The sequence below is a fragment of the Balaenoptera acutorostrata genome, chromosome 6 (assembly GCF_949987535.1).
Source record: "Balaenoptera acutorostrata chromosome 6, mBalAcu1.1, whole genome shotgun sequence".
Taxonomy (NCBI): Eukaryota; Metazoa; Chordata; class Mammalia; order Artiodactyla; family Balaenopteridae; genus Balaenoptera; species Balaenoptera acutorostrata.
The window spans coordinates 124293659-124312454 of NC_080069.1; the positions used below are offsets into that span (position 1 = coordinate 124293659).

The following is an 18796-nucleotide window of genomic DNA, read 5'->3' on the forward strand; positions in this document are numbered from 1 at the left end:
CAGGGCCAGGTGCGCAGGGCCCAGCGGCCGTGACACAGTGGCCACGCAGCACAGGAAAGGCTTTTAATGGCGAGCACCAGGACCAGGGCTGCCCCGACCACTCACTGCGGGACTTGCGGGTTCTCGGGGCTCCTCCGGGGGCAGTGGCTGCCAGGGCTGCCAGGCCTGTGCGGTGTCGGGGGGCGCGGGGGGCGCGAGGAGGACTGGGCAGGCCCCTCCGGCTGCTGGCTTGTCCCAGGGCCCTCCTCCCGAGCGGCCTTGACGTCGGGGCTGGAACTCTATGAGAAACGGCACAGAGCGAGCTGGCCCATCTCCTCTTAGGAAAAGCGGGAGGCAGGCTTCACGGGCAGCAGGCGGGGCAGGGCGGCCGGCGGAACGGTGGACAGCGCACTCCCGAGAGTGGGCACCTGGCTGGAACAGGGGGTCCTTGACTCGCAGGAGCCCCACACCCTGTTGCTAACGGTCCCCGTCAGGTGCAGACACGAGGCCCAGAGCTGGGGGGTCCTTGCCTGCGGACGCCCAGGTCCCTGAGCTGGAGCCGGAAGCGGGGCTGTGGAATCCGGCAGCCCTGGGGCCCCCTCCTGCAGGCTGTCCTGGGGCAGGCAGCACCCCGATCTGGCGGTCATCCGTGCAGGTTAACAGCGCAACTGCTAACCTACCCCAGCTGCTTCACAGAACCCAGCCCACTCCACCCTCCCCCCGCCAGGTGAGACCGTCGGCATCCCTAACTTACAGGACAGATGCTCAGCCTGGGGACAGGCACCCGACCTGCGTCCACACAGCCTCCTTCACGCGACAGCGGCAGGAATGGGGCGCAGGAGCCAGGACGCCCTTGCTGCTCAGGGCTCCCAAGGGGCTGGCCTCTCCGAGGGGCCCAGGCCATGCTCTTTCCTGCCTCGGGCCCCTGCCAGTCTGCACGGCCCCCTCCTCCACCACTGCCCCCAGGTGCTGAGTAAAGCCCTGGCCCTGCCCCCGCTCCAGCCTCACCCCCTCCTTCCCCCCGGGCCCCCCACCTCCGGGCCTGGAGCACCTTCCAACCACTGGGGGTCTGGTTCCTCCTCCAGGGCCCGGCCAGGGCCGCCTAGTTCAGGAAACCCACTTTGCCGCCCCTCCTGCCCTCCCCCTGACCCCTCCAGAGTCCCTTTCCACTCTGGGTCACGGATGTTTTTACAAGGGACTCGCACATTCCCACAAAGCAGCCGGGTGACAAGCGTTTCCTGGCCAGGGGCCGAGCCCCCAGGCCAGGTGAGAGCACCCACCTGAGGCAGCCTGCTCCGGGCCTGAAGCTCCTGCCGCAAGAGGGCCGTGGGCCTCTGCGAGGAGGGGACGTCCTTCTGATGCTGCAGGAGAAGCTTCCTCTCTTGGTGGCAGAACAGGTGGACGTTCCGCAGGTACCGGATCTCCCTCTGAACCCGCCGGAGGAGAAAACGGCAGCATGACCCCCCGGCCTAGCACATGCTGGACGGGGAGGAGTGTCGGGGGGAAAGCCCGGCTCTGGCGCTGTGCGGGGACCCTCCCTGTGCCCCTCCAGATGCCCCTGCCCTTCTCACCCTACTCAGCCAGGAGGCCCCACGCACTTTGGCCCTCTCTTGGGTTTGGCCAACAGGAGACTCCAGCAGGAGGGAAGGCGGGCGTTCCCCGGGCGCCCCCAAGCGAGGCTGGCACAGGCTGGCTGCACCCCTGCCCTAACCCCTACAGCCTTCCCTCGCCAGGTGCTGGGCTCTGTCCCTTTGCTAAACCGTCCCTGACTCGCCCCTGCTGTGTCTCTGACGGCACACTCCTCAGCAGAACCTCCCTGCCAGGAGCACGCCCCCTGTGGGAGGTGACAGCCATCACAGGTCAGAGGAGGAAACTGAGGCTCAGCAGGGCTGGGTCCCTCGCCCCAGTGGCCAGGGGCCCAGACCCAGAGTCCACCAGTGTCTCCTCCTGCAACACAGGACCCCAGGGTCACCACCTCATTTGATAACTGGACCCCTTCTGAGCCCTCTTTGCAGTTCCCTGCCGTCCTCCCATTGCCCCCTCTGCCTGGAACGCCCCACGCCTGCCACCCCACCTCCCCGGTCCACACAGGCCATCTAGGATGGAGGTCAAGTCCACCACCACCCCTCACTTCCCAGCTGAGGGTCCCCAAGCAAGGCCAGCCCCAGCCCCAGTTTCTTCATCTGTATAAAGACCATGACCACCAGCCTCCACCCCACGGAGTGTCAGGAGACCAAAAGGAAAGGACACCAGTGCAGTGGCCCCTGACCCCATTTTCCAGTTGAGGAAACTGGGCTCAGAGCAGCTGGGAATCCCCTCTGAGGTCAGGCACACGCAGCCCCGTCAGTGCTGACTGTGCCAGCCCCTCCCGCAGCCCCACGAAACACACACTGCTGTAGATTTCCCATAATGAGGCTTGGAGAGGCCCAGCGCTGTGCTCACGTTCCCAGCCCCAGTAGGGCAGCAGGACCCCCCTCGGTGTTGGCCCGGGTGGATCCAGCCCTTACCAGCTCCCGCTCAAGGTTGCTGAGGGCCTGGTGCTGCTTCTCCGCCGAGGCCACCAGCGCTGCATAGCTGCCGGTGCTATTCAGATACCTGGGAGAGGAGATGGACTGACTGCTGACCTTGGGTCCAGCAAGCAGGTGTGAAAACCGCAGGCCTGGCGAGGTCTGGCGGTGCAGGTAGACCTGGCATGCCGTCTTCCCACAGCAGGGCACTGGGAGGAAGCGGCCGTGCGTGGGCAGGCGGGGAGCCCCGGGTGGTGTGAGGGCCCCAGCCCAGGCTGTCAGTCTTCCCACCCCTCACGACCACCTTTGGGTGTGAGAGAGGAAGGGAGGGCAGTGCCTCCCACCCTGGTGCCCCCGCCCAGCCAGAGGATAGGGATGGAGGGGGCAGCCATCATGGAACAGAAGACCCACAGCCCGGCATGATCGTAAACTGCCGGCGATCTTAACCGGAAGGACCTATTCGGAGACCAATACAGGAATATCAAGAAGCTTTAAAAAGTGCTTTCTCATTGACGACAATTCCACTTCCAGGAATCTACCTTAAGGAAATCGCCTCTGGGATGCTCACATCTCACGACACAAAGTTGGAGACACCCCCGGAGGTCCAGCTATAGGGGCTGGCTAGGGCGATTGTGTTGTCTCTACGAAAACTCAAGTTACAAACAATATGTGCGTCTATTCCCAATGCTGTTTAAATAGACATGTGTGCATTTGCATCAACAAGCGCTGTCAAGACAGACTGGAAAATGAGCAGATTATTTCAGAGAGGTGGGACTATGCGTGGTTTTACTGTCTCTGTATTCACTTTTCGGTACTTGCCGTCTTGTCTAACTTTCTGGAAACGCCCATCACCGTACGCAGCAGCCCTTTGCCCCGAGTACCGCGGCGAGGACCGCGGGCGGGGCCGGCGCGGCGCGCATGCGCTCACCCTCGCCGATGCTCCAGCCAGGCCAGCTCGGCGCGCGTCTTCTCTTCGAGCGCCTTCTCGCGCAGGCGCAGCAGCGCGGCCTGGTGCTGCGCGCGCAGCTCCTCTTCCCGCAGGCTCTGCTCCAGCATTTGGAGCGTGAAGTGGCTGAACCGTGCGGGCGCCGGGCTCTGAGGCCTCGTCTGGTTCCTCTACGGTGGGACAGACGACCGGGCCGCGTCACCACCTCTGAGCTTCCAGGCCGCTTGGAGGCCAGTTTCACCGAGTGGGAGCAGCACGCAGCCCAGGGAGGAGGCTGCCGCCTCCAGGGAGCCTTCCCGGACTGGCTGCCTCATTCTTCCCCATGTCGCGTCCCCCTTCCCAGGGCAGGGTACCACCCCGCCTCCCGACTGTTGGCTCCCGAAGGCAGGGCGGGGTTCTCATCGTCTTGGCCCCGCGCCCAAGCCAGGCCCTTGTTTGTGCTCTAGAAGGGTCAGGAAAGGCTGGGCCACCCTCCCTGAAATGTGCAACCAGCACTGCCCCGGCCAGCCCAGCCCGAAACACCTGTTGAAATGCCTGCCCGTCACCTGCCACCGCAGGCGTGAGGAAGGGGCTTGAGCAGATATCAGTTGGAAGGGTGGGTGGTACCCACGGCAGGGAGAACCTCCCTCAGCCCAGGACCTGCAGTGGAGGCCCCTGGGTGCAGGCTCTAGGAGAGGTGGGCCTCAACACCTGATGGCCCCAGGCAGCTGAGGGAGGATTGGGTCTGATACCCAGTGCCAGTGCCACCCCTGGGTCCCACTTGCGTGCCCCTCCCCCAGGGACCTCTCCTGTACCTGGAGGATGGGGTTGTCCCAAGGGTGGAGCCTGGCCAGGGACAGCTGGGAGGGGCTCTGGTCTGGTTTCCGTTCCTGCACAGGCTCTGAGGACAGAAAGCAGGCGTGGTCGGGTCACATAGGGGCTCCAGGGGCCTTTTTTTACAAGAGGACCTCACAGAGCTGGGATGTCTGGGCTGCCTAATGCCCACCCTCCACACACACATAACCTTCACGCCAAATCTTCAAGAGGCCATGAAACAGAGCAGGACCCTATGGTCCTTCCCCGCCATGTCCTTGGCCTGCCTTTTGTCTGTAGAAAAATTTTGTCAGAGAATAAATTTAATCAGAGAAGTGAGAAAATGTGGAAGCAAAGGAAAGTAGTCAAACAGGACAAAATAATAATAGTTTAGTCATTAAACAAAGTCAAGGACCTTTAGTTCCTCCTCAAGGGCTATAGATCATATTCTGAGCCGTATCCTGTGAGCTGTCTTATAGATGCTGAAACCCCCGCCGGGTGGAAGAAGTTAACTACATGATGACCAGGCTGTAGCCGGGACATAAGCTGCCGCAATTCTGAGAACTGGCCTCAAGGAAATGGGAACAAACCGACCCTGGAACTGAAGACTAACTGTACTTAAAACAATCAAGGGCTTCCCTGGTGGCGCAGTGGTTGAGAATCTGCCTGCCAATGCAGGGGACACGGGTTCGAGCCCTGGTTTGGGAAGACCCCACATGCCGCGGAGCAACTAGGCCCGTGAGCCACAACTACTGAGCCTGCGCGTCTGGAGCCTGTGCTCCACAACAAGAGAGGCCGCGATAGTGAGAGGCCCGTGCACTGCGAAGAGTGGCCCCCGCTTGCCGCAACTAGAGAAAGTCCTCGCACAGAAACGAAGACCCAACGCAGCCATAAATAAATAAATAAAATTTTTTTAAAAAAATGTATTGTGCAATTATAAAATAAAGTAAAATGCATGACCACAATAGCCTAGAGTCCAGAAAAAAAGAAATGGAGGGCTGTAAGGGCCTCCTACACTAGGTGGGCCGGTGGAATGTCACGTGAAGGTGGACCACAGGATTTACCACTGTAAATCCTAATGCAACCACTAAGGTAAGTTATAGCTCATAAGCCATCAGCAGAGACAAAATGGAATCATAAAAACAAACAAAAAAACCCTTGTTTAATCCAAAAGAAGGCAGAAGAGGGGAAAGAAAAAAAAGGACAGTTGAGACAAAAGAAAATAGCAAGATGATAGACTCAGAGCCTAACAATACTGATAATTCTGTTAAACGGAAATAGCTAAGCATTCCGGTTTAAAGGCAGAGATTGCCGGATTGGATAAGACAAAGGGCAAGATGCAACTAGGTGCTGCCTCCAAGAAACACGCCTGAGATACAGAACTGCACCTCAGTGAAAAGTGGAAGGATGGAAAGGATAGACCAGCCAGCGCTAGTTATGGGGAAGATGAGGTGGCTAGATCAGTAGCAGACACAGCGGGCTGCAGAGCAGAGCGGGTCACTGGGGACAGACAGGGTTACTCCATCAGGAGAGAATTTTAAAGGAATCAGTCCACCAAGAGCGCAGGGCAATCCTAAATGCTGATGTGCCTAATGCCAGAGTTTCTTTTCGAGAGCACGTGGAACATCCGCCAAGATAGACCCACATCTCAACATATTTACGCTCATACGACCACGAGGAAATTAAACTGGAAGTCAATCGCAGGAGCAAAGCCTCACGGGGAAGTGACGTGCCCGGCTGGGGGTGCGCTCACACCGTCTGCCCCCACTGGCTCAGCCAGGGCTCAAACTCCCAGAGGTTTTGCTGCGCTGTCCCTACAACCTGCATGTAAGGGGCCCCTATTTGCCAACACACAATGCAGTAAGGGGAGCTGAGCCGGATATTCATGGGGCCAGCACTTGAGAGGCCTCAGGGAAAACCTCTCAGAGGGATGGAGGTGGGCGTATCGGCAAACCTGGGAAGAGTGTGGGGTTGCCTGTTCCCCAAGGGGCAGAGACAGGCTGTAACCAGGACCTGGGGGAGATGGTGACGGCCACCCTGCAGGTCTGTCCCAGAGCAGGGCAGACGACCCACCCGCACTCTTCCTTGCTCAGCCACAGCCCCACTGTTGAGCTGTTTCACTGCGTGTCTAACCGAAAGCTTTCTTGCTGTCATCCAGGCTCACTGCCCCCAGGTTTGGGTGGGTGGGGATGGTGGGCCGTGCTTGCCCTTACGAGCAGGAGGCAGTGCTGCCCGATGGTCAACCACACGGTTCTGGCATCAGACACACTTAGTTTCAAACCCCAGGTCCACGCTCCCCACGGGGCCGTGGGCAGGTCGCCCCATCGGCGGGCCTCTCTGTTGGGACATGGCAGGGCCGGGGGTTGGGTGGCAGGTGCCCAGCAGAGGGAGCACGGCCAGGCCTGGAGCACCACCTGGGGGATGGGACGCAGGGGGGTGCAGTGCGGCTTCATGGACACCTGGGAAGGAAACCACAGCTCTGCATTCGGCTGCTGCGGCCACAATTACTCAGCAGGTGGGATGCTGGAAACAGGCAGAAGGGGAAGGAAGAAAGGGAAACGGGGCCAGGTGTGCACACACAGACACACACGTGCACACCCAGACACACACGTGCACAAGCATGCGCATGCTGCCTGGGGTTTGGTTGCTCTCCTGGGAAGGCCTCCCTAAATGTACTGTGAGTACATCCCATGAACAGTCCCTGGACCAATGACCCAGAGAAGAAAGAGTCACTTCCCAGAAGGGTCGTCACATGCAGCTAGATCACACACATCCTGTCCTCGCCGGGGCTGGGTACCATCTTCCCCTTCGCGGGGCGCTGCTGGGCCGGGGGGCTGGGCAGAGGCGGGCTCGGAGATGCGGCCCCTTCCCTTCTGGGGAAGATCCCCCCGGAACCCTCACACCTCAGCTCCTGAGCTCAATGGAGAGCCCGAAGCTCAGGGGCCCACAAGCCCAGGACGCGGGCAGGTGGGAGGCCCAGGCTGTCATCTGTCACCCCAGCCAGGGGTCCCTAGGACACTAGTGGATAAAAAGTCCTGTTTCTGCTGTAAAATGGGCGTCCTCTTCAGCCTCCCCTCCAGCCTCTGCGGGCAGCTGTGCTCTGCCCTCCTCGGCACGCCCTCCCCAGCCTGAGCCGTGCTCGCCGCCAGCCTTCCACAGGCTTGGCAGGGAGCAGGGCCAGCCTGTGGCAGCCCCGGAAGGGTCAGCGGCTGACTTGCAGCCCACGCACGTCTCAAGAGCAGCTCCCCAGGGCCTCCTGCGTCTCCCAGACCTCCAGCTCCACCAGCCCGGCTCCTGCTTCCGCTCGTCTAGCTGCGGGGAGGGCCCAGCCTCAGGCTCCCCGGGCCCCCCGCCTGCTGCCCCCCGCGGCTCCCTGGCAAGTCCTCAGCTCAGAGAGCAGGCGGTGCCACCTCCAAGGACAGGAGCCTTTTCGGAGGGTCCCCCCGAAGGACCCCTCCGTCCAGCCCACCACCTTGCTCCCCTGCCTGCAGCCTCCCCCCTCGCTGGGCCAGTCCCAGGGCTTTCTCCCTCTCCAGGCTCTCCTCCCTCCCTCTAATTTCTACAGTTCCCTGCCTGGGGCCTCTGCCGCTCAGCCAACGCCCAAACAGAAGGGGCCTAAAGGTGACACACCTTCAGGGACTCCAGAAAGCTCAGGGACTTCTGCCGGATGTCGGACAGCAGACCTGCAGAAACCACGGAAAGGGGCGGCTGAGCGGCCCGCCCTCGCTCAGCCTCAGCGCTGGGCCTGCAGGGAAACACGCTGGGGAGGGTCCCTTCCCTGCACCTCCAGGGAGGGTGGGCAGGCCTGCAGCCTGTGAGGGAGGGAGACAGAGGCTGTTGCGTCGCCCCACCCTCCCAGGTGCGGAGGGGCTCGCCCTGCCTGACCCTTGGCCACACTCTTCTGGGAGCAGGGACCCCAGTCTGCAGACACATGACCAGGGCCAAGAACACAGGCTTCGCTGCCAGACAGGCCTCAGCTCAACACGCATCCGCTGGGTGACCTGGAACAAAGCGCTAGCCCATCAGAGCCTCCACGGGGACATCCCTGTAGTGAGGTGATCTAACACCCGCTCAGCAAGGGTCGCCGTTACGGTTGCCCTAATTACGATCACAGCCCAGTGGGTACGTGGTGACACAGGCAGAGGGTCACAGCCCAAGGCCTCCCTGGGATCTCTGGGACTGTCCAGAGGGCGGGCACAGAAACCTCAGGCTCCCCAAGGGCGGCCGAGGGCTCCTGTGCCCCTTTGGTGGCTCCGAGGACCCCTCCTGGCCCTGCGGAGGCTGCCTAGGTCAAGGCGGGGGTGGGGGGGTGACTCTATAGTCAGAGGGTGGGGCGGCCGGCGGGCTCCCTCCTTGCCCCGCCCTCCATCTTCTCTGCCGACCCCAGTGGCAGCCGTCAGAGGAGGGCACGCAGGACGGCCACTCCCTCCTGGTGGCTCTTGGACAAGCTCCTGGGTTGTCACTGGCCAGTGTGCCGAGAGGGTAACTTCCTCCCGACTATGCCCTCCTTCCCAGAACAGAGTGGCTCAGCTCTCCACGCTAGAGCGGTCGAAGAGCTGTGAACGACGGCTAAACCTGCTCCTGGGCATTTCCACGGCCGCTGAGGAAACTCTGAAGCACCGAGCCCAGGGGAGGGGCAGGGGCTCTGGTCCCCTAACGTGCTGAGCACTCGGGGTGACGCTTGGCGTGCTCGCTCCTGCTCCCAGCTGACTGGCCACGTCGGGAAATGAAGACACTTTGCAGAATTCCTTTAAGGTGTCTGTTCTGAGCTGCAGTTCCCTCGAGAAGGGAAAACTCCTCCCTTGCTTTTGTCTGTGGCCCTTGAGAGAGGGTGAAGTCGGAGAAGGTGCCCGGTCCCCCACCGAGTTCCCGCTGACCCTCCTCCAGGGGCCCAGGAGCTTCAGAGACCCGAGGCCCCCAGCGCTTCAGCCCACAAAGGGGAGTTTGTGGTCATCTGTGGCCAGGCTGGCACCCCCAACAGGTCACCAGGGAGACACGGGCTGCGTGTCCCTGAGCTCTGAGCTGTGACCCAGGAGAAAGCAAGCCGTCCCCGAGGCGGGCGCGGCCCTGGCTGGCCAAGCAGCTGGCAGTCACCCTGCTGAGCAGAGGATGGCACCGGCCTTGCTCCCCAACTCCTGACGACAATCGGGGAGGAGCCCCAAGAATCCAGCATGACCTGCCCCCCAAGAGCGTCGGTGGCCGTGAGGGTTAACACACACTCAACACGTGGCGATGAGGACGAGGACGAGGACAGGCGTGTTCTCGGTGATAGGGCTGTGGTCGGGGACCCACGGCCTCAAGCCAGAACGAAGCCGACGGGGCCCCGCCTGGGTGTGAGGCCGCCGTGTCTGAGGGCCGGAGCCTCCCTGTCCGACCACAGCCGGCAGCTGCCCGTGCTGCTTACATTTAAACTCAAAGGAAACAAAAATGTAAAATTCCACCTTCAGTGGCGCTGGCCACGTCACAGTGGCTTCACAGCCACATGTGGTTGGTGGGCACCATGTCGGAGAGCCCAGAATTGAGACCATTTCTCTCATCGGAGAAAGTTCTATGGGACACACTGCCGCCAGTGGTGAAAGCCGGAGCCTGGCCGACTCATCTGGGCTCGAATCCCTGCTCTGCCGTTTACTGGCGGGTGGTGATGGGTGCTTCTCCGAGCGCTGGGTTCCTCCTCCGTGAATGTGGGCATGAGGATGGGACCTGCCCCGAGGTAGGGCGAGACCAATGAGACGTCGTGTGTGACACGCAGCGCCAGGCCCAGGGGCCCTTGGGGCCCTCAGGAGGTCATTCATGCTTTCAGCAAATATTCCCCAAGTACTCCCGGCCTGGCAGGCACTGTGCCAGGAGCCGGAGCTGCCACGAAAGCCAGACTCTCAAGTTCCTGTGGGCCACAGAGACAGAGGCACAAACACGAGTCTCACTCCCACCAGGCACGCCGAGCAGCAGCACCTGACCCAGCCCAAGTGCTATCTGGGAGGCTTCCTGGAGGAGGTGTCTGGCGGGAGCGCTGCGCAGGCACCCTGGCCTGTGCTCACTGCTTGGCTGTCCGGGCTCCTGAGATCCTGCTCTCAGCCACTCCAGGCAGGAGCAGCTCAGATTTCAGATGATTCTTTGGGGCTGCCTGCAGCCTCAGGATAAAGAGACCCCATCAGAGAATTTCAGTCCACAAATGCACTGAGAGGGGCGCTGCCCAGCCCTGTCCAGAGGACAGTGTGAGGGCAGCTGGGGCTCCGCCCCCTCACGCAGGTGGGACTGAGAGCTGAGGGCCCGTTGTCCAGCCACCTCCCCGCCTCCCTGCAGGCAGAACTGGGAGAGCAGCTGTTTTTTCTGGAAGATCGGGCCCTGGGCCTTCTGGGGGTCATGGGAGGATGGGGCCTGGCCGACAGCTCCGCCCACACAGACCTCAGAGGCTCCTGGAGGACATCCTCGTGGGAGGCGGCAGGGTGGGGAGGGAGCGCTCTGCCCCGTCTCTTTTCCCTGGAGGGCACAGCAGGGGTGGGTGGGCCCCCTGGTGGCCAGCCGGGCACCCTCCCACCAGGCGCTCCTTTCTCAGGAGGGCTATGGCCCAGCCCCTTGCCCGGCAGAGAGGTACCCCTGGGGAAAGGGCAGCTCTGCACAAAGGGGCTGCTGACCTCAGTTTTCGTTTGCCCTTGCCCTGGTACCCAGGCTACCACTTGAGGGGGTGAATCGTGGGAAAGCTCGCACCTTCCCCACCCCTGATGTGTGGTCCACCATCCAGGGATTTTTTTTTTTTTTTTTTTTTTTTTTTTTTTTTTTCATCCAGGGATTTTGTCCTTTCAACCAGCAACTGACGGTTTTCCCCTTAGGGATGTTGAGAGGATGCCCTTCTCTGCCCTCACCATGGCATCCAGGCGGGGCTGCCTGTCCCCCGAGGCGCTGTACCACCTCCCTGCCGCCACACTGGGCATCGCCTGCCCACCCTGTGTGGGTGGACACAAGCGTACAGGGCGCACGTGGGCTGTGCGTCCCGGGAGGATGGAGTGAGCTGGCGCTGGGGACCAGGAGTGAAAGCTAAGGGCACTGCAGTGCTCGGCCCACCTGCTTTCTGTCTTAGCTCCCTGAGTCCCTGCTTTACGCCATTTTACAGACAGGGCGCAGCTGACGGTCCAGAGGGGCCAGGGTTGCCCGAGCTCTCCCAGCTTTCTGGAATAGACGGCGGTGCCCAGTTTCCTGGTTCCAGCTCAGCCAGAAGGATGGAGAGGGGTGGATAGAGAGCTGGCATCTGAGCTCAAGCCCTGGTCCCAGCCCGTCCCTAGGTGCCCCAGGCAGCTCTCTGCCCCTCACTGGGCCGCACTTCCTGGACGAGGAGGGGCTGGAAATGTCTACCCTCTTCTGGGTAGATTCTCCCCCTGGGCACTTATTGGCCAGGACCTGACGTGCTATGTGTTGTCACGTGTGTGTCTTCTGACCACCTGCCCCACCCTCCCCAAAAGGCAGGCACCTTGAGGGCAGGGCCTGGTGCCCGGTCAGTGCCAGGCTCAGCAGGTGCTCAGCGAGCTTGTTCTGAGCGAGCGCAGGGAGGATGAACCAAGGAACCAGGGGGCTCCCCAGCAGCCCCTCCCCAGGCTGGGAGAGTCTCCCAGAGCGATGGGCAGGGGATGCGGTGGCACAGAGCCCCCTGCCTCAGAGGGCCCGGGGCCCCTTCTACACACACTCATACACACGCGCGTGCACACACACGCACGTGCACGTGTCCAACAGCACACGTATGCCCCACCCCGGTGGGCTTGAGGAAGCCTGGTCTGCAGGAGGGTTTTGGCAGCCCCTTGAGGGCTTTGGCCCCAGTCCCTCGCCCTGCCTGGCCTGAGGGCCCTCCGTCTTTCAGGGAGGCCGCTGCCGGGCAGCCCCTTGGGAAGCTGCTCGTCCTCGAGGGGTCTGCCACACCCCGTGCTGCGACCCCAGGTATGTGGGACGCCAGAGCCCAGGGCTGAAATTCCTCCCTCCCCTCCCGTCCCCTCGCCCAGGCACCAGGGGGAAACCCGGGGCTTCTAACTGCCCCCGGGCCTTTCGCAGGCCACTGACCCCACACGCCTCACTGTCCCCCTTGTGAGATGGGCGACTCCAGCCGGCCCCGTACAGAGGTGCAGGTTTTATCTGGGGCTGCTCCTGAGCGGGGCAGGGGTTGGGGCTTTGTTCCGAACGCACCTGCAGTGCCCGATTCTCCTACAGACAGACATGAGCACGTTTTATTCCCGTTCTTAAAACTTTTGAAGAAAACCAACTGAAAAATGAGGCTTAAACGGCAGATCACATCCCAGGCCTTTCAGAGTAGTGCTCGGTCCCCAGCGCCGTGCCAGGGCCCTCCAGCTGCCCCCGCCCTGAGCCCCCACTGGACAGGGCATCCCACAGTCCAGCCCATGCCCCACTCCGCACACGCTGGGGCTGAGGCCCAGCCTGCTGCCACGAAGAAGGCCCGAGCCCAGGAGGGCACGAAGCGGGAGCACCGCCCCCCCGGCCCTGGCTGTGCACCAGCCCTGGGGCCCTGGGCCAGCCTCCTCAGCTATAACGGGGGAGAAACCCTTCGGCTCAAAAGCGAAGGCAGAAGGCTGGGCCCCAGGAGCAGAGCTGTTGATGAAACAAGCCATTGACTCTCGAGGGAGCAAACAGTCACAACAGAAGCATGGCAAGAGCACATAGCAAGTGGCTGGGCCCTGAAAGCCTCCAAAAAACTTTAATACTGATGTGTGGGTGCTACCCACGTAGAAAAGCGTCTTTCTACACCCGCAGAACCGTGCCGAGTGTCAGGCAGTGGAGGGGGTCCCCAGCGGACCTCCCTGGCCACCCGACCAGCCGGCCCAGGGCCTGTCCACAGGCTCGCCCTTACCACAGCTCCGGAGGGTCCAGGGCGCGACCAAGCCCGCCCGTCCGGCTGACCGCGTCTCTTCCAGCCGCAGGGAGCTGCAGCGGGGGTCTGGCGTGGCTGGCGCCCCGAGTGAGCTGGGGACACACAAACACCTGTGTGAGCAGCGAACACCCTCGAGGCAGGAGACAGCTGAGGGCTGGGGGGTGGGCGGGGCGGTAATCTGGGCTCCTGCAGACCCAGTGTCCAGGGAGACCCAAGGGCCAAAGGCGGGATGGGCCTGGGACCAGAGGGCCAGGAGGGCAGTGGCGAGCAGGCGGGGCCTGTAGATGCCCACACCCTCAGGATCTCCCAGCTCGGCAGGGCCTGGTCTGTGAGCGGCGACTCAGGGCTCCGTACTCGGACCCGGGGGGACCAGCGCCCAGCAGGAGCGCTCGGCGTCCACGGTCACCATCGATGCTGGGGCCAGCATCAGAGCGCCCTTTGCCCGAAAGCCCTCGCCTGCCCTGGGTCTGCTCCTGCAAAGCAGCTGCTCTGGCAGTGACGGGCATGGGGCATGTCCTCTGTCTCTGTCCCCTCGGCCATCTGCTAAGGAGGACCGTCCACCAGGCCCAGAGTGGAGCAGGGCCCACATCTTAGCTCTCAGCCTCAGCACCACCTTCTCGTGCCGGCACTGCCACCCTTTCCACAGAGGGGCCTGAGCCGGCCAGATGACCAAGGAGGCCGGGGTCAAACGGGTCCAGTCAGACTCAGAGACCTGCCCTCCATCAGGGCGAGCTCAGCCTCACCCGGGGCTGCCCAGCACGTCCGCCACAGGAGAAGGAGGAAGGCGTGGCCTTGGGCCCCCTGAGAGGGCAGCAGCCCAGGTGGGGCGGGAGAGCCGCCGGGCACAGGTGGGCTGCAGCTGCCCGGATTAGGGGCTTGGGGCGCAGATCACTGTGCAGCCCAGGTGTGTGTGCCAGGCTCGGGCAAGCGGTGCCGACAGCGCGCCTCACTTCACGTCTCATCAGCACACGTGGCTGTCTCTCCTGCACCCAGTGACCCAGGATGCCCTTGAGTGACTAAAGACACCGGCCACACCTGCGCACCATGGAGATGGGCCCTCCTCCCGCCCCACAGGTGTTCGCTGAGCACCTGCCGTGCTTCCCAGGTGACCCACCACCCCGCCCCTACCCCACAGCTCACAGTCCTGCCGGGGAGGTGGCGTGAAAAGACTGTTCCAGGAAGAGGGAGCGGCCCTGGGCCCAGACGAGAGATGCTGAGGAGGCGAGGGCTGGGCCCAGGGGCTGATCCTGGGATGACCCCAGGATGCTGGGGCAGGAGCACTGACCGCGGGCTCCGATGGTCAGGGGTGGGTTCCTAGAGGCAGTGGCAGCAGGCGCTGCTCCAGGAATGCGTAGTCATGGAGACAAGGGGACTCTCTAGCTCCCTCCTTCCCAACCCAGAACTTAGGATGCAATAACCCCCACCTGGGATCAACAAAGGGCAGGAAGGAGCTGCGTCCTCCAAGGCTGCTTAAAGGGAATGCCATCAGTCCACAAGCCCTTCTCCCTCAACTGTCTAGAGCAGGGATGGCAAGCATTTCCCACAGAGGGACAGACCGTCAGTGTTCAGGCTTTGCAAGCCACATGGTCTCTGTCTCCGTGGAAACCACTCAGCTCTGCCTTTGTAGCAGGAAAGCAGCCACACTCGTTATGTAAATGATGAGCATGGCTGTGTGCCAATAAAACTTTATTTACAAAGACCAGCGGTGGGTCTAGGGGGCTGTGGCTTGCTGACCACTGGTCTAGATTCTCTAGGGCAGTGGTTCTCAAACTTCAGCGAGCATCAGAATCACCTGATCACTGGGCCCACCCCCAGCATATCAGATTCAGGCGGGCTAGGATGGGCCGGGCACTCTGCATTTCTAACGAGTTCCCAGGGAACGGTTTGAGAACCACTGGCCAGGGAATGGGTGTAGCAGAAAAACTGGGGGCTCTGGAGTCCATGCCCTGGGTCTGAAACTTGGCTTGTCCTCCCCCAGGCTACGTGACCCTGGGCAAGGTCAATTCTCCTCTGCCAGCCTCAGCTTCCCCATCTGTAAAATGGGGATGAGCACACATCCCTCAGGGTTGCTGCAAGCACACAGCTGGGGCACACACTCCTCTGTCCTTCCTTCCAGAGATGCCGGGGTGGACTGGGTGTGAGGGGCCCAAGCCCCATGGTGGGTGGGAAGCCCTGGTGTCCTCACCACGTGATGCTGGTAACAAGCTTGGCCCCCACCCGGCCACTGAGCACTGTGGCCCCAGCAGGGAAAGGACTCGGTGGAGGACACCCACCCCGACTCAGGAACTGGCCTGAGAGGCGGCAGGACGGGCCAGGCCCTGGAGAGGAGAGCTGTGACCTGCATCCTTGGACTCACTCGGCAGCGAGGGAGGTGACCAGAGGCACGGCCGTAAAACAGCCCCGTGAAGCAGTGAGTGGAGACTGCTAGTTTAGAAGACTGGGCCGGGCCAGGTGCCTTCCGGAGGCCTGAGAGGCCCAGCCAGCCCCTGGGCCCTGACCCCTGGGCTCCAAGGGTGCTGAGCCATCCAGGGCACAGCTCTGAATGATTTTCACCTCCTCCTGTCTCTCCCCGCCTGGTCAGGCTGAGGTGGGGAGGGAGACGCAGTGCCCCTGGTGGGAAGGTCCCGGACACCCCTCGGCTTTGACACCTCCTGGGCCTGAGCCCCTGGGACCTTGCTGGCTGTCCAGCAGCGGGACACACAGCTGTAGGCTGTCCGCCTTAGAGCCTAGGGCACCGAAATTAACCTCTGGAGAATTCTCCCACCCGTCTCCCCTTCTCAAGCTCTAGACGGGGAGCAGGAGTGGGGGGGCAGGTGCAGAGGACGTGAAGTCCAGCCCGATGCTGACCCCTACTGGTGGCAACAGTTCAGTTCCAGTAACTGCACTGAGGCCGGGCAGGGGAGGGTCTGGGGGAGGGGAGGGAGGGTGAGGCAGGGCTGGGGGAATCAGGGTGGATTCGGGGCCACCCCCCATCTCCAAGGGGGGACTCTGAGGCTGGTGGGGGGGCCGTGAATGTGCTCAAGGTCACCAGCTTTAAGCACAGACCTGGGATCTGCACTGATCCCCAGAGGCCCTAGGGCAGCCCCACGTAGGAGGGCAGCAAGCCCAGGAGAGACCGGGTGAAGTGGGTGGCGAGGAGCCCCTGGCATCCCTCCCAGTGGGTTCCGGCTGATACTGACAAGAGCAAGGCCAGCCCCCTGGAGACCACCCACTGGCCTGTCCTCCTCTGGAACCCCCTCCCCCGCCCCGGTTCTGAGCTGTCGAGCCTGGAGTCCCGGAGGACGAGGACGTGTGGCCGCACAAGGTGAGAGGGCAAGCAGGGAGGGCTTGCTTGGGGGCCAGGCAGGGATGGCTGCCCCACGGCGCTTCAGCCCCAGGACGGAGAGGGGAGGGGGCCAGGGGTGTCTGACAACCTCCTGGTGCGGGTGCCAGGGAAGGAGGTGGGCGGAGCTGGGGACCAGCAGGGCACCAGTGGCAGGTGAGGAGGACTGGACGGGTACCCACGCCTGCAGGAGCCCCTGGGCAGGCGGGCGGGCGATGTGGCAGAAGGAACAGTTCTTGGGGCGGGAGAGGGGTGCGTCCTTGCAGAAGGAGACAAGCATGTCCCCGAATCCTGGGAAGACTGGGGGCCACAGCTGCTCAGGGAAGGCCAGATGACAAGAAAGCATCTCCCCCGCGCAGCCCAACCTTTGGAGCCCTCGTGGACAGAACCTGCCCCGGGCTGGAGGACGCCCCCCCTCCTAGAGGGGCTGGGGGTACAGAGCGGGGACACTGGCTGCTGGGGGGAAATGAGCTGGAGGACAGAGAGGACAGCAGCTGGACCTCAGGGGGAGGCCGGCCGAGACTCTGGGGGCCTGGGGTGAGGGCTGGAACAGCAGAGGGTCCCCAGGAGAGCGGCTGGCCCTGGGTGGTGGCTACTGAGGCCACACTGCAGACCCAGGCTGGGCTGGCCCCCAGTGCCCCTGCCCCGGGCCGGCCATCTGTCTGTAACTGGGCCCTTGCAAAGGGACCTGTGTGAAGTGACCCCAGAGGAGGCCAGTGCTGGAGACGGAAGTCACGAGAAGGTGCAAGGGGCTGTGAACGGGTGGTCCTGAGAACTCGACATGGGCCACCGACCCGGGTGGAGGGCTGCCTGTCTCCGTGTGCCCCAGACACAACCAGCCTGCCAACCACACGGGGACGCCTGGCCGAGTGTTTCCACATGGCCCACTGGGCACAGCCCCGCCAGAGGCGCCCGAGGCCAGCACCTCTCCCCGGACTGGTCAGGAGCCATGTCACTGGACCTGTTACGGGCTCCGTCACGGGCCGGCAGCACCCACCCTGGGGACACAAGGCTGCTCAAGAGCGGCGCCCAGGCTTACCTGCCTGCGAAGGGGCTCAGGGCCTGGAAGGAAGCCACGTTTCTCGCCAGCCTCTTGTCCAGCTCCGAGCGCCCATCCTCCACGGAACCTTTGGAGAGACGGGCACCGGTCTGCTGGTCGGTGGGGAGTGAGGACGGGGCCCCCACCCCCCTGGCAGGAGGGACCCTGGTCCTGCTTTCTTGCCCCTCTGCAGGAGGCAGGGCAGAGAGGTGGTGGGCACGTCAGGCTCAGGACCGGACCCCACCCCTCCCCCAGCCAGAGGCAAGATGGTGACAACAGCTGCAGAGGGACAACTTCTGTGGTCTTGTCGTTGTACCCCCGCCCCTTTCAGGAGAAGAAACCCAGAGGCAGGGAGAAAGCGGGGTCCCCCTGGCCACCGACGGGGCAAGTGGTCATCTGCAGCCCCGGGGCCGGCCTACCTTGGGGCTTGCTGGCCTGGTGGCCCCTTGGGCTCACGCTCTGCGGCCGTTCCCAGCCAGGGCTCCCGGGCAGCGCCTCAGTGTCCGGGAAGCAGGTGGTAGAGAGAAGCGGCCTGGCCCGCATGCCCGCCCAGTCCCAGGGTGCCCCTCCGCCCATGTTGGGCACCAGGGCTCCGGGGCAGGCTGGCGTGCTGGAGCTCAAGGGCGGCGGGCCCGGGACGGGCCCCCCCGGTGCGTCTGTCGCCTCGGACCTGCGCAGCCTGTCGGTGAGGACGTCGATTCGCTGCTTCAGGATGTTGGCCATGGTCTCCAGGGCCTGCAGCCGGGCCTGCTTGTACCGGAAGTGCAGGGGGCCCGGCGTGCCCAGGCACTCGGACTCCTCGGGGTCCAGGTAGATGCACAGCCTCGGGCTTGGGTAGTGGGTGGTCAGGTCCTGGAGTTGCAGGGGGCCCAGGGAAGAACTGGCCGATGTCAGCAGGGGGGCGCCCTCCCAGCCATCTCGGGGGCCTCCCACCTCCAGAGTCTCAGCCGGGTTCAAGGCTCTGTTCAAACACAGGCAGAAGCTGCAGGGAGAGAGGAGAAGAGGGTCAGCCCTAGGGCACCCTCTCCAGGCGCGTGGGAAACACGCGTGTGCGGGGGTGCCATAGCGGCAGCTTCCGTGCCAGGCCCAGAGTCTATTCACTGCGTCTGTTTATGACCAGGGGGTGATTATGGTGCATGCATAGGACAGACCACACGTGGCTGTTAGAAAGAAGGAGGACGGTTGGCAACGATTTCTTGGATATGGCACCAAAAGCACTGGTAACAAAAGAAAAAAGTAGATAAACCGGGCTACTTCAAAATTAAAAACTTATATGCATCAAAAGACCCAATCAACAGAATGAAAAGACAACCTACAGAATGAGAGAAAACATTTACAAACCCAG

The 18796-nt window shown here is 62.8% G+C and overlaps 1 protein-coding gene across 1 annotated transcript in view; it reads right to left on the reverse strand.

Annotated features, from left to right (window-relative positions):
* Positions 1 to 18796, reverse strand: part of CCDC187 (coiled-coil domain containing 187) — a 39168-nt gene that overhangs the window by 6449 nt on the left and 13923 nt on the right. The window contains exons 9-24 of the mRNA XM_057549187.1: positions 17871 to 18433; positions 17452 to 17539; positions 14231 to 14404; positions 13445 to 13579; positions 13070 to 13182; positions 12576 to 12745; positions 12268 to 12408; positions 11085 to 11165; positions 10467 to 10575; positions 7855 to 7907; positions 7353 to 7536; positions 4227 to 4312; positions 3415 to 3602; positions 2487 to 2574; positions 1260 to 1406; positions 106 to 278 (exon numbers count right to left, since the gene is read on the reverse strand). Coding sequence (XP_057405170.1) covers positions 106 to 278; positions 1260 to 1406; positions 2487 to 2574; positions 3415 to 3602; positions 4227 to 4312; positions 7353 to 7536; positions 7855 to 7907; positions 10467 to 10575; positions 11085 to 11165; positions 12268 to 12408; positions 12576 to 12745; positions 13070 to 13182; positions 13445 to 13579; positions 14231 to 14404; positions 17452 to 17539; positions 17871 to 18433 — 2493 coding nt within the window. The remainder of the gene's footprint in view (positions 1 to 105; positions 279 to 1259; positions 1407 to 2486; positions 2575 to 3414; positions 3603 to 4226; positions 4313 to 7352; positions 7537 to 7854; positions 7908 to 10466; positions 10576 to 11084; positions 11166 to 12267; positions 12409 to 12575; positions 12746 to 13069; positions 13183 to 13444; positions 13580 to 14230; positions 14405 to 17451; positions 17540 to 17870; positions 18434 to 18796) is intronic.